Source organism: Struthio camelus, chromosome W (assembly GCF_040807025.1).
Source record: "Struthio camelus isolate bStrCam1 chromosome W, bStrCam1.hap1, whole genome shotgun sequence".
In the NCBI taxonomy this organism is placed as follows: domain Eukaryota; kingdom Metazoa; phylum Chordata; class Aves; order Struthioniformes; family Struthionidae; genus Struthio; species Struthio camelus.
This window is the reverse complement of record NC_090981.1, coordinates 15,698,458-15,713,347: the sequence shown is the minus strand read 5'-3', so window position 1 is coordinate 15,713,347 and position 14,890 is coordinate 15,698,458. Positions and strand designations below refer to the sequence as shown.

General features: G+C 37.7%; 1 protein-coding gene across 7 annotated transcripts in view; it reads left to right on the top strand.

Moving 5' to 3' along the window:
- The window catches only part of LOC104146064 (uncharacterized bromodomain-containing protein 10), a 60,994-nt gene that overhangs the window by 4,748 nt on the left and 41,356 nt on the right, over positions 1-14,890 (top strand). For all 7 annotated transcript variants that reach the window (XM_068924878.1, XM_068924879.1, XM_068924880.1 and 4 more), the window contains 2 exons: positions 4,200-4,400; positions 9,759-11,191. In XM_068924878.1, the coding sequence (XP_068780979.1) occupies positions 4,200-4,400; positions 9,759-11,191 (1,634 nt within the window). The remainder of the gene's footprint in view (positions 1-4,199; positions 4,401-9,758; positions 11,192-14,890) is intronic.

Genomic DNA, 14,890 nt, shown 5'->3' with positions numbered 1-14,890 from the left:
TGATTGATTACTGTGGGAAATTCACCAGTGTTGATGTGGGGCAGTCTGGAAAGGTCAAAAGATAGTAGAATGCTTAACAAGTTAGGCTGTTTGTTGGAATGAGCTGGGGAATGTTTCCCAAATCAATATGTGGATTAAGGGAGTTGGGAATCTTCCATAACTCTTGGAAATCTGAAACTGATTTTGTACAAAAGAAAAACAAATATACAATGCCAGTAGGACACATCTTTGGATGATTGTAGGATAGGTGGTAGTATTTTAGGAAATGTCTGGATGTTGTGGTGGGCTTCTGAGTGCTAATCATGCTGCCAAGTACAATGTTGCCTGTGAGATCCTGTGGTCTTGCAAACCACAGAAAACTGCCTTAAAATGAGGGTTGTTGCTATTATGTCCACGTTAACAGGGGCTATGTCCACGTTAACAAGTGGACTAATACAGTAGGGACAGATCTGTGAGGTTGGTTCTGAGGACCTGACATACATGCTATATGTGTTTCAGGGTGTCTTTTTTCAGTCTAGCTCTATTCTATTCCTGGGGACCAAATGCCCTTTAGCAGTTAGAGCCCATTAGGTGGGTTCTTGGAATGCATCTTTCAGTTTAGTTTCATCCAAAAGGAGTCCAGTTTGTGCACTCCAAGACTGTTCAGTGATGTGAATCAAAGCCTAAGTGCAGATATTAGGTTTGCTTCAAAAGCATGTTCTTGATCTGAACCAAGATGCTAATTAGTCCCTGTACCTGGACTAATAAGTAGAGTTTAGTCGTGTGTGTGTTGTTTTTGTTTTGTCCAATTACTGCATGTTTTGTAAATTGCCCAATACTTCAGAATTTCAACAACCAACATTTCTGAAGTCTGAGAGAAGGCAACTTCTTTTTGTAAAAATATCACAAAATGGACAAATGTTAATGGATTTTTTTTTTCCCTCTCTTCAGAGGAAGAGGTGAAAGGTATATCCCTGAAAGAAGAGCTATAGCTGGCTCATTTCAGCCTGAAAACATGAAAACACCTGGTTTCAAGTTTATTAATTCTTTTTCTCTAAATGATATGTTCTCTGTGAACTGTGAAATAACTGAAACTTTCACATAAAAAAGATGAATTTTCAGCCTGGGGCAGAAACCAGGCCTGAACAACTTTAGCTAAAAAAGATAGTTTTGCAGCATTATAGGATTCTGTTTTCAGTTGCTTATAGTATGAAATAATGCATAATGCTTATTTAGTTGTATGGGGAACATGTAAATTGTGTACTGGAAGATTCCAATTTAATAGATAAACCTGGGGATTCTATGATATAGTCTGTAACATAGGAAAGAAATTTCCTCTCTTACTGAACTTGGTCTCCTTCCCTCCCCCCCCCCCCCATATGACAGTGACAAACCAAATTTTAAAATGTTTAGAAGAAAACTTACCTTGAAATAGGTGATGTCCCTTTGTTTGCCCCCCCCCAACCACACTGATTTGGGAGATATGGGAAATATTCCTCAAGCAAATGGAAGGAAGGGTTCCTGTATTATATGGGAAACTCTCTTTACATCCTTAGAGACCTAAAGCATTAAGACTGCAGTTTTGCATTATTCTGATCCAAGGGAAATACTGTGTCGGTTACGGTTTGGTGGTTTTGGATTTCTGTGACATCAGCTTATTGATGAACTTGCCTTGTGGCCGTGCAATCGTTAGAGCCAACAGAAGGCAAAGGGTGGGTATTGGAGGAAGAGGGTACTTCAATTGCTTAGATGATGAGACTTAACAATTGCTAATTAGAAGAGGTTTTATATGCCTTCTGGGGTTTATTCTTTGGGTGTCATGTTTTCGTGTGTTCCATCAGAACTACTTAGATGCTTGCTGTGATTTCAGGTTGAAGATGCCATCCTCTAGTCTTTTGACTCTTGAAGCTGGAGCAGTAAGAACTTGTGATAAAGTCCTGGACAGTAATGTAACTGCTGCACTTTTTAGTAGTTCTAGTGTGTGATGGAGGAATGTGGTACCTAGTTGACCTTATTTGCCCAGGCTACCACAGATGGTCTTATTTGTCCAGTGAAATCTCTGTGTCCCTTTAAATGCAATGATAGTATTTCTGTGGAGGTGGTACTTCATGCTTTCCTTTGTGTCTGGATTAAGGGCAACAGAAGAGGTGGATTTGCAGATGGAGGCTGATCAGGCCTTTTGTGTGTGTGGGGGGAAAAATGCTTTGATCAAAGGAACATCTGGGCTTAAATAAGTACATTGCTATTCAAATGAAATGCTGCAAACATCACAAAATGACCCTAGAATTAATCTGGGATATGATTGCAAAGTATAATTCAGACATCCTTCACATGTGTGTTTTTGTTTTAAACATGCTTCTCTATTATACATCATGAAAAAGCTGTGTACCTTAATTTTGTATTTGAAGACTACAACTTTGTATTTGGACTCCATATTTAAGGATTAGTTACATCAATAGGATATTTTCAGTTGATGTGGGAAGATGGTTTAATGGGCATAAGTTATAGGCTGTAAGTAGCAGGGGGCTGCAGTGGTGACCTGTGTGGGAGGAGGTCATGAACTGTAATGTGCCGGTTGAAAGCAGTTCCAGCCAGCTCTGAAACTGATGTAAACAACAGTGGGGGGGGGGGGGAATGGGACGGGACGAACTTTGCCATCATATACCAAAACTTTATCCAGTCAAAGAAGTGCATGGTGCCCCTGCTCAAACTTATTGAAGAAACCAGGAGCTGCTCGGGACTGGAGATACCCTCTTGGAGGAGGGTACCTTGTGCCAAAAGGGGATATATATACACCCCTGAAGGGACTGTGACCCATGGGTGACCTACGCTGGAGCAGGTACGCTAAGGAACAGAGCAGCAGGAAACCATTAAGCATAGGGCAGCAGAAAGAAACTATTATGCATGCTACCTAAACCTCCTGTGCTGCCTGTCACCTTGCCAGAGGAATTTTGATGGACTGAGTATAACTTTCTGCATTTTCACCACAAGTTGAGACTGGGAAAGGGGGAGGATAGGTGTTTATGTTTGTTTAATTGCTTATGTCCTCCTTTTTCTCAATACCCAAATCGGTGATCAGAGGTTTGTGTTGGTTGGCAATAAACTAACTCAATTAAATTTTCTTGTCTCAAGACTGTTTTGCCTGTGACAGATGGTAACGAAGAAAGTATTTCAGGTTTATAGAATATATATACATTCTATATGTAATGTGCTAGTGTGTATATAACCATACCTCAAAGTCTTATGTGAAGTGTTTTATTCAGTGGTAAAGATGAGTTAAGAAGTTCCAGTCACTTACCATTCATTTTTTTTTTTTGCTACACCACAGTTCTCTGCCCTGTCAATTGTGCCAGGAGAACTGTTTGTAGTGCCATGATGTAAACCTTTCAAGGAGGGGGAAGGTGTTTGTATGTGTGATCTTATGGCTTTTGGGGGTGGGGCAGGAAGCACATACATTCATGTAAACCCTATGCTGGGAGGACTGTTCATTGTGGACCCTTTCTAGCTGTTGTATTCGCCTGAAGAATCTGGTTTGTGTTATTTGGCTCTGAAAAATAGAGCTTTTTGGGTTCTTCCCCTCTCCCCTCTTCTTTTTTTTTGTTTGTTTGTTTGTTTTTTTGTTTTCCAGAGGTGGTGTGATAGAGGGTCACTCTCCTTGTATTAAGTGTGCTGGAATAATTCTAAATGTGGTAGTCAGATGAAACTTAAAGTCATCAGCCAGTCCCCAGTGTCGTTCCCTGCCCCCTAAACTCTGTTCAGGCAGTCTTCAGTCATGCTGTGTGTCTCGATTATTATTATTTTTTTGATGTTGGTTTGTTTGATTGTTTTTAATTCTTTCAGTAATTTTGTGTGGCACTTCCAGAAATGGTAGTTTCTTATCTCAGGTCTGGTGAAAATGATTCTCTATCCAAATGTTAACAGATAAGTTTTTCTAAATTAGTTTCCAAAGAATATTCAGTTATTCTTTTGAGGTAAATATTCAACATTTTTAATAATTCATGTCTCTAAGTTTTAGAGGCTATCAACTGACAATTAAACTTTTTAAAGGGTTCCTATATTTTAGAAATGAAAAACTTGGCAATTCTTATGATGAAATTTCTGCTCAGGAAAAAAACCCAATTATTGTTAGTGTGATTGTTCTATGTTTGGAAGTGCAGGTGTCAAACTGCTGCTGATCAGGAAAATGTAATTGTGAATTGACTTGCTTTTTTTCCCTCTAGGCATTTGAGAGCAAAAACAACAATAGCTGTAACATCAAGAGGGTGCTATGGGCTGGAAGATGAGAAGGGAGCAGCATGTGCTTCAACAAGACGTCGCTCTGCACCTCGTGCTTTAGTAGGCTTAACAACAGGTGTCTTTGAGTCCATAATGGTCCAGGTTCTGAGACAAGAAGAACAGCTGAGAGCAAAGGAAGAAAAGAGGTAATAGGAAAAACTGGAAGGGGAGGGGAGGATTTATTTTTAATAATCTTATCTTCCTGTTTATCTAAAGCACTCTTTTTTAGGAGACTAAAAATTATTACAGAATTATTCAGGTTGGAAGAGACCTCAGGAGGTCTCTAGTCCAACCCCCTGCTCAAAGCAGGGTAAGCCATGAGGTCAGACCAGGTTACTCAGGGCTTTATCCAGTCTGATCTTGAAAACATCCAAGGATGGGGACTGCACAACCTCTCTGGGCAACCTGCTCTATTGCTTGACTGACCTCATGGGGGGGGGAGGAGTTTCCTCCTTATCTCCAGTCTGAACCTCTCTTGTTTCAACTTATGCCTGTTGTCTCTCATCCTCCTACCATGCACCACTGTGAAGAGCCTGGCTCCATCTTCTTGATGGTATCCTTGTAGGTACTGAAAGGCTGCTGTTAGGTCCCCCTAAGCCTTCTCTTCTCTAGGCCCCTCCTCATAGGCATGTGTTCCAGCCCCCTGACCATCTGGGTGGCTCTCCACTGGACTTAGTCAAGTTTATCAATATCTTTCGTGTACAGTTTAGGCCCCCCAGTACACAGTGTTGTTCTTGGTCCTGAGTTTACTTATGAACCCAGGACTTCAATGCAGTTCTTGATTTATCTTGGGGGGGAGGGGGAATTGAAGCACTATAAAAGTTAATATGGTTTAAAAGCTGCTACTATTTTTAGTGTTATGAAGCTTTTAATAGCGTTAGAAAGACTGAAAGAGTCTACAGCTACACTTTCTTTTATCACAGTCATGATTTATCAGACTTTTCCTTGGACTGTTTTTCCACACAGCAATAGCACAAGAACTACCAAAATGCATAACTATAGTCTGGCTTTGTGATCTTGGTGGTGCTTCTCTCTGTGATAGCCAAAGGCTAATTATCTCTACCTGTACCACTCTTATCTCACTAACTTGACTTCTTGTTTTGTTGGTTGCGGTAACAAGTTTAGACAGTATATAAATTCATGAGAATAGAAAACCATGAAGTCACACAAAATTAAGAGGTGTATTATTCCATGCAGCATTTGTGATATATTTCAGTTGGGTTGGTTGGTTTGTTTGCTTTGTAAGACAGTGAAGCTTGTAAGCATGTGTACTTTAACTGTAGATTGAGAGACAAAACAAACAAGCAATATCCCCCCCCCCCCCCCCCAAACACACACACACTTTGTCTTTCAAAACTAACATCAGCTCTTCAGAGTGCACTGCCTTGGAGAAAGGTCCCATCCCCATGTATCACCAATATACTTGAATATTGCAAATAATCTTAATTTTTAAATATGTTTAAAGAGATACAATTTTGGTTGACTTGAGTCCTGGCAGATCAATTGCCTGTATTGGTAGCACGTGTTGTTTAGCCTACTTACAGGTGGTCAGCCAGCTAAATAAAAGCACGCGCTTTCTGGCCGCTTAGCTGACCAATCAGTATGCATGCACCTTTTACCCCAGAAGTTAGCTGTCCGCCTAGGAGAGAGATGCTTTCAGCCCCAGTTAGGCTAAGCAGGACATGCTGCTTCCTAACTGCAAAACTTAGATTCGTGTATGGCTGAAGAAATTGCCTCCTGGAGTCCAGATTAATGGCTAATCCTTTGCTATAAATATTCAGATACTCTTGTGAATCAGTGGTACCTTACGATGGGTAGGAAGAACACCCCCCTGCCCCCAGTAAAAGAAATCTTGAAAATCAAGCTGCTGTTTAAAATCTCTTGCTTTTTGCCGAAAACATGGGATTTACAAGTTTCTTTGGATGCATGTTTTGGAAGAATATTCCAAAGTATAATTTCTTTCTGGAGCTATTTCTACAGAAATCTTACTCTTTGAGATTTTCTTTTGTTACTTATGCTGTGAAGGTATCCTTTGTAGAGTTGTATATCCTTTGTATACATGTAATAGCATCTGACCTAGGTTTTTTTGTGAATTTTGTTTATAAGTTGTTTTTTTTCCTTTTGTTAAATTGTTCTCATCCTTTGTTCTTTGGATTATCAGTTTCATTTCATGGGACTGTATAATATTCCACTGAACTTAGTTGAATAAGTAATGGTTAAGAAGAAGTAAGTGTGGAATTAATATGTTGTGTGGAATTCTTACTTTTTAAAGGCATTTAGATACCTAAGAATAAACATAGATGCCTAGTGAAAATTTGAAAAGCACCAATGAAGGACAGACACTGAACTAATTGATTTCTGTGGGAACTAAGTGTCTATATGACTTCAGTTTGTCTGAAAATTATGCTAGGCACCTATCTGTGTCTTTACCATCTCTGAAAAAGTGGTCTTTAGATGGCTTATAGATATTCTCATGAAAATATTAAAAGAAATCTAGGATGGAAGTCAGGTGTTTGTACTTCTAAATAGTAGAATGAGGTTTGCTCAGTCTTTATTTTTGCCCTTAGTTCAGTGTACACACCACTCACAAAGTGGGTCTCATAATGTAAGACTACATGGATATAGAGTTAAGGTCACGTGGGCATCCCTACATCTAATACAAAATATTAACATTAAACATTATCATCAAATCACATACCTTTAAAACACATTATTTAGAAAGTAAAAGTTTATTTAAAAAAAGAAAAAAATCTAGTGCAATTATAACAGGTGTTTCCCCCCTTCCCCCCCTCCCAATACCTTGTTGTCAGAGTTTGAATGCATACGCTTTCAGTATAACAGCAATAATATCTTTTGAGCTATCAGCCAAATTATATTGACTGGTAGCTCAACAGATAGCTATGAAAGAGGACTGAACCACCGAAGTGGGTTGGGAGTGGTAATTGTTAGGGGAAAAGAAGTACCATTTAGTGTGGCCCTCTCCCCAAAAAAAACTACACCACACGTGCTTAGGAAAGTGTTCTACTACCCAAAAGATATGGGCAGCTGGTAGAAAAGATCAGTATCGATGGCATATGAAATTGTGCCAATATTTACATTTTTCTCTTGAATACTTGCTAAGAATTAAATGGCAACAGAAAAACATTGTGATTAAAACCTTAGATGTAAAAAGGCAGAGAAATGTTTTACCTTGCAAACAGATGTTTGTTTTACTTCAAGACAATTAAAAATTTTGCATATATTTTTATTTGTGTATATTTTTATTTGCTTTGTGATGCAATAGGTAAAGACTAACTTAGGATATTGTTTTTGAGAGTTCAATCTTAATTTAGACTTCTTATGGTAGAGATGAAATTATATTTCCAGCAAAGTATTTTTTTCAAATAGAATATGTTGTAAAAAACATATGTTTAAATGATTACATGTTTTATCTTGGTGTTTTGCTATTAATGTTTAAGCTTATTTCTATGTTGTTTTAAGAGTGATCAGACTCTCTGGAGACAATGAGGTGTTTGGAAGGCTTTTGTGCAGTTAGGGGGGAGGAAGTAATGGGGTTCAGGAGTGTTTAGCAATTGATTTGTTGAGAACGCTTTTTATATTTCTTATTTCTTTTCTCTTCCTGCCCCACTCCTAGAGAGGGGAAAAAAAAATCCTGTTTCATTTATTATATTAATGCATAGAAAATGAGACAAAACTTGGGGTAAGAGAGAAGACTTCTAGCAGTATAATAATTTTGAGCTGTTCACTTTATCTGTGCAAGTAGTCTTGTTGACTTTAGTGGATTATTCATCTAAAAAGGTAAATAGGATTTTGTGTTAACATGATATTTATACTATGGCTGAATTCTGCTGTGGGAGAGTAACTTGAGAATTTTACTGACTTTTTGCATTTTAAGTTTTCACTTTTTAAAATGAATCTATGTTTCTGTACTTTATCAGTATATTAAAAACATGCAAAAATATGGGATTAAATTTCATTTTAAAGTTCAAATGGTTTGTTACCATAACTTATTTTCATTATTTATCTCAAATGAAGCTTTCACTTGAATCATACTATGATGTTATGTAATTACAGAGGACAGTCATAATTTCTGATCTTGGTATATTTCTTATGCATTGATATCAAAATGTGGTTTCAACTAGATTTTGGCATGTTTTCTGATATTACTTAATTGCCTAAACAAATTTATTCATGCTAGAACACATTATGACCTTTATATTGTCAGATGAGAGTTTAGGTTTTATTTATTGAATATGGAAGGTGTTAATGCTTTCAATGGATACTTGGTATTTATTTGTTGTTTATATATGAAGAGGAAGAATTTGGGCATAGCAGCTTGAAAATAAGCTCATGTAAATTCTAATGCTAGGCCACGTCAGTGTTCTTTATAGCCCGGTATCTTTTGTCTCTAACAATGGTCAGTGTTAGAAGCTTCAAAGGGGAAAAATAAGAAGCTTTGAAATAATTCTAGAAAGAAAATTGTCTCTACAAAGATATCCTAATTTCCTCTTTTAGAGTCTTTGTGCCTTGAAATGAAAATGTTTGCATATAATCTAAACATAAAATGAAAACCATCTCTTACTAATGTAACCCTGGATATTCTTATTATTCATACACAAGTTTGAACTTTTGCATGAATAATGCAAATAAAATTTTCACTTTGAAACTTACTTAACATGTTTTGTGTGCTAGTAAATTAGCTGGTAAGTAAGCTAAAGGTGATTATATAAGATGAAAGTATTTCTTTTTTTCTCAAACTTGTTGCCTGTGAATTTCATTGTATGATGAATGAAAGTAAGTAAAGTGCCCCATCTATCTTCTGATGTTTTATATACTTCTGTCGTGATGTTTCCCTTTAGATAAGGAGACCAGAACTGAATACAGTGTTCCAGATAAGGGCATACCATTTATTAATATAATGACACTTTATTTTCAGTGTTATTTTTCCGTCACGCTCTTGATGAATCTTAACATTTGTTTCCTTTTTGACCACCACTATATATAGATTAGTAATGCACTTATGGGGGAAAGAAAGTACTTCTGTATATGTGAGATGCTTATCGTTAGGCATGTCTGTGTACCGAAGTAGGAAGTTAGGAGGTTAGTGTCACAAGCCCTAGTACAATAGTTACATAGAGGAAATCTTATTTTGAATTTGTCTTAAGAGATTTTATTTGGGTGGTTGAGCAAGTACATAGTCAGCTGATACAGGACAGTAGAAATATTGAAAGTGTCAAAAAAGATGCCCCCCCCCCCCCCCCAAACTGTTGCTATCTGCTAAGTTTTTCTGTTTAAAACCAGTGGTAATGAGAAATAAGGGACTATAATGTCTCATTTTAGAACAGTGATGCCACTGTATAATCCAAAATAAAGACTAATTATAATTTTTGTGCTGTTTTGTTACTTTGAAATATGTACATTTATCATGCCATAGTTCTAACTTTCCTTCGCTATTTCTTTTAGTATATCTCTTATCTGAATCTGAACTTTTTAAATTTCAATAGGCTGAGAGAGCAAGAAAGAAAAGAAGCAGAAGAAGCTAGTCAGAAAGAAATGGAAGAATGGGAAAAGTCACTTTTAGCTCAAGCAGCGCCTACGAGGATGGAGACAATGTGGGAAATTCCAGCTATTGGTCATTTCCTTTGTTTAGCTCAACAGATTTTAAACTTACCAGAGATAGTGTTCTATGAATTGGAGCGTTGTCTTCTGATGCCTCAATGTAATGCTTTTTTATCTAAAATAATGACTTCTTTGTTAAGTCCTCCTCATTGCAGATCTACCTTGCATCGAAAACCAACGCTTCCTTATGGGACTTGGGAAGCAGCACTTAGACAGAAAGTGCAGCAGTGGTATACTGTTGTAGGGCAAACTGACGACCCTAGTGGCTGTGCAGAAAAACTTGGGCTGTGTCCCCAATTCTTTGAAGTCCTTGGAGAAGTTAATCCTTTGGAGGAAAAACCATTTCACGAGCTCCCATTCCACCAAAAAGTGTGGCTGCTAAAAGGTCTCTGTGACTTTGTGTATGAAACGCAAAAAGATGTCCAGGATGCTGTGCTAGGTCAGCCTATCCATGAATGCAGAGAAGTAATCCTTGGTTATGACTACTTTGAGAATGCCTATGTTCATTTTCCACAGTTCTGTGGTGCAGATGTTCGGATTTACAAACAAAAACCTTTTCAGGCCCCAGAATTTCCAACTCCTGCCATCAAAGTAAAAAAAGTACCACGAATTAAATTGGAGAAAGCAAAATGTGAACATGTGAACAAAAGCAATGAGGAAGTTGCATCTGATGGCAGGGAAGAGCTGCTACCTTGTGCCAACACAGAACCAGGGAAAAGTTTTAATTACATTGTTTGCTGTCCAGGAAAAAAAATTCACTTGGATAGCTTTAGTGTCACCACAGAAGAAATAAAACTTAACTGTGAAATAAAAACTGAAAGAGTCTGTGACATCAAAAAAGGTGCTTGCTGCAAAGAGAACTTGGAGAAGACAATTAATCCAGGAGAGATCATTGGCTTTGGAGAACTACTTGGCACAGGAGAAATTAGAGTTGTAGAAAATTGGGAGAACTATGATAAAGCTTCCATAGTAAAAACTGAGCCCAGCCTGTTAAAAGGGAATACCCTGAAAACATGCCAAATGCATGTCAATCATAATGGCAATCCAGAAATGATTTGCCACAAAATCACTAAAGAAACAACGTTGGAGAACTCACTGCGAAATAATAAGAAACTAAAACTTACTAATATGCTGGCAAAAAAGAAGAAAAAGAAAAAAAAGAAGTTAAAAGATACTTTAAATGAAAATCTCCAGAGAAAACTTGACGACTCTCAAAGAAAGCGTGAGATTCATTCTCATACGTTCAAATCTTATAAATCTGAGATTCAGAACAAGTTGTTCATAATCAAAAAGACAGCAAAACACAAGCACAAATCTGGTAAGTAATTTTGTTGTTGTTGTTTAATTGTGCCAAAAATAAAGGATATGTTGGGTTTTTGTTTTTTAGTGTGTTTAAAATAGTCTCCTTGTCTGAATAGGTCACGCTTTAGTTTGTGAACTGGGACAGCATTATTGCATTACACTTTCCTGATGTTAATTTTAATGTAAAAGTTTTCCATTTGATAACACAAGCATATAAAACAGGCTCATCAGTTGATTAAACCGTTATTCATGTGCAAACTTTACCCAGAGAGAACATAATTCATTGGGAGAGCTTTTGTTACAAAAAGTACCTAGGACAATGAATCTGCTTCAGGGAGCATACTTTGAAGTTGTTTCATGCTACTTTATCTTGAAGCAATTGCGGACGTATTTCTCCCCTTTCTGATAGTATTACTTTATACTAGTTGCAGAGAAATGTAGAGTAATTATGTGAGGTCATGATTTTACTAAATTACTGCTAGAACTGTATAATCTTAATCACTTAGGAGTACGGATTTGACCACAGACCCATGATCACGTTTCTGCTAAATTAACCAGACTGCTTCATGCAGGCTTTATGCAGATGGTATTTTTTATTTCAGATATGGCTCAACTAGATATTGTCATAACTTAGAGTGGTACAGATAGGCAATACCTGATCCAGTAAGTTTTCCAGGATAAAGTTCTCCTTGAAACTTTTTTTAAACAATTTTGAAATTAGTAAAGTTACAATGTACTAAACCAGTACAAATTATCATGTGACTGAAGCATTTTTGATCTGGTATGAGGCACCCTAAGGTTGGATCTGCCCTCTTGTTTAACCGTGGGCTAAGATGTATGTTATGTTTTAATTGAGTGTTTCAAACATGGCATTTATGGAAGAAGGTTTACTTTCCAGGATACTGAAGTAAATACTAGGGAAATCCCTTTGCAGTTGTGAAGCAAAGGGCCCAAAACAAAAAATATGTATAAAACCCCCCACATCTCTTAAAGATAAGACTATTTAAAGCACTATTGTCAATGCATTTTAGCAAGAGTTCTAGTGGAAGATTAAAACTGTTTGTTATATCACGTTTTGGACCCAAGATATCAGTGCAAAATACCCAAACTTCTATCTTGCCCTATAAATCTCAAGCTCCTCTTTCTCCCCTCCCCATTTTATCATCAGTTTGAATTCTTCTTAAACAACAAAAAACAAATTCATCTTTTGCCCTTTACCTGTGTTCATATTTTTGGGGGGGAATCCCTTTATTTTTTTTATTCCTGACAAGTTGGATTTTCTTGTTTAAGCAGCTTAAATACAACTTTAATTTGAGTCACAGCTCATATTTCTGTTGAGATGGCTAGCACTTTTCCCAGTTGTAACAGTGGCCAAAAGATACCATTCATGAATAAAGACAGCTTATGTGTTAGCTGAAGGCTTTTCATAACTGTTCTGAGCAGAACATATTGAGAACATTGCCATAACCTGTTGTTGATATGGATTTATAGTGTTACGATTAGGAAAATGTAACCACTTTATGAACCTGATCTAGTATTTGAGGCAAAGTGAAAGTTATTACTGTGAACTGTACAGTGTACTGTAACAATGGTATTGATCAGAGTTGTACTGGAGATGATAGAATGTATATTGTATGTCTAAATTTAGTGTAGGCTGTGCTATTAAGTAGAACATAGGCATCTCACATCTGCGTGGTCAGAAGACATCGACATTCTCCTAGGCCAAATTGTCCTGTGTTTTGTTGTGCTTGTAGGCTAGGGATGAAAAGACATGTGGAAAGCAAATATCTTCATCTTTTCGAAAAGATCATGAGTTGCCAAGGGCTGACGAGAGAGTCTTCTTTCTTTGACAGAAAGATAATCTCACAGAGAGAAGCTCTGTAAACAACTAGTAAGCTGGAGATCCAAATGAAATGTATGTTTTCACTGATTTTGTTCCAAGTAAATTAGGCTGTAAATCTCTGATATGTTCTTAGACTTGCAGGATCTGGATAATTAGCATCATCACAGTTCCAAGTCAGCTGTACTGAGTTATGATTGATATACCAAGGATTGCAGTGCAAGGCACAATGCAGAAACAATTCTGTGATTGCATGCATGAAGGAGTGACTGGGTGAGACTTAAAAACTAGAGGAGTTAGGAAAAACAAGGGGGAATCAGAGGCTGTTTGTGTCAGGGAGCAGTGAGGACCAGCTGTTCCCCAAGGAAAGGAGAGCCAGGAGGTGAGCATAACAAAGTGGGCAGGGTAGTGGCCTCGCCAACAAGATCCCAGTCTACATATGCATGTACCCAAGTGAAGCAAGTAAGGCAGCCAGGTTCAGCCAAGGATCCAGATCGTCAGACAAGTCCATGATGATGAGGCAGGTCTGAGGTCAAGCTGGGAAGTCAGTCTGTGGGTCAGGGTCCAGATCAACAGGGTACATGACCAGGCACAGGCATGACTGACCCAGCTGTAACTGTAGCTCAGGTGGGGTCCAGCGTTAGAATCGAAGCTCCCATGGGAAGGGAGGTCAGCCCTGGTTGATGCCTCCCAGCAGTGCTGTCTGGCAGTGGCCCTCCCCACCATCATCAGAGGAAAGGAAGGGCAGCCCTCAGCTGCCCTATTGCTAAGCTGGTCCTGAGTCTAGTCAGCCAAACCTCCAGGAGGGGGGTGGCTCTTTTGGGCCCTTACAGTTTGGATTAATTGGGATGTGCCAAAGCAAAGGTTGAAGCAACTGTTAATTGAATTTTTCTCAGTCTGATTGGTGTAGAAAATCTATTTTAGTACATACTTGTTATAACGCAAGTGTTTCTTGAAACGTTATCTTTCAGAAGAACCTTGACGTAAATGTTACATCCTGTATTCATGTTCTAAGATTCATAGCAATCCACCTGCTTAAAATCTGCTGTCTTCTACCATCTCACAGTCAAATTTATCTCTTTAGAATATCAGTAAGATGTGGTGTGTATTTTTATTATTTATTTTTTTTATTAATATGAAGTTCAGCATTACTTGAATGTCAAGGTATGAACCTAACAGCCTGGGTATGATTTGGTAGCGTCTGGTATACTGCCCTCCTGAGTTTTGTCTTCACCTTTATCTTTGTTTTCGGAGTTATAAAAACTTTGTTACTATAGCATCATCAATTGTCCAGATTTGGGATAGCCCATTAACTGTGTTAAAATGAGGTATTACAGAAACACTTCTGGTTTTGTTTTGTTTTTACAAGTTATTGATACATCAAGATACGGGGTTTGTCAGTCAGCACTAATATCTTCAAAAACATGTACCACTGAGGTTTTATTGTGTTTGCTTACATTGTTTTGTGTTGTAAGCCAGTGCAACTGATGCGTTTATTGAGACCTGCTCTGCTGTTTTGAGTATATGCAGGTGCAGGCTTGTGTCAATATGGAACTTTCTGAAGTCCACTGTAATGGTCCATTTTCCAGCTTATTGTCCTTTATAGTTTTCTAAAGGAAGAGCTGTTGGGGCTAAAATAAAATAAATCTACATTTGGAAAGTAAAATAAAAAAAATGGGACATGATCTGCACTTGCAAAATGTCTGGAGGACGTGAAGTAGATGAAACAGTTTTTTTCAATTGGAGCAAAGTATAGAGTTAAAGCTAGAATATAAGTGGGAAAAGTCAGAATTTTTGCAATTAGAAGGGACCAGATAGCTTAAGTTGGTGTTAGTCATAATAAAATAAAGGATTTAGGGTTATATGTCAAGAAAC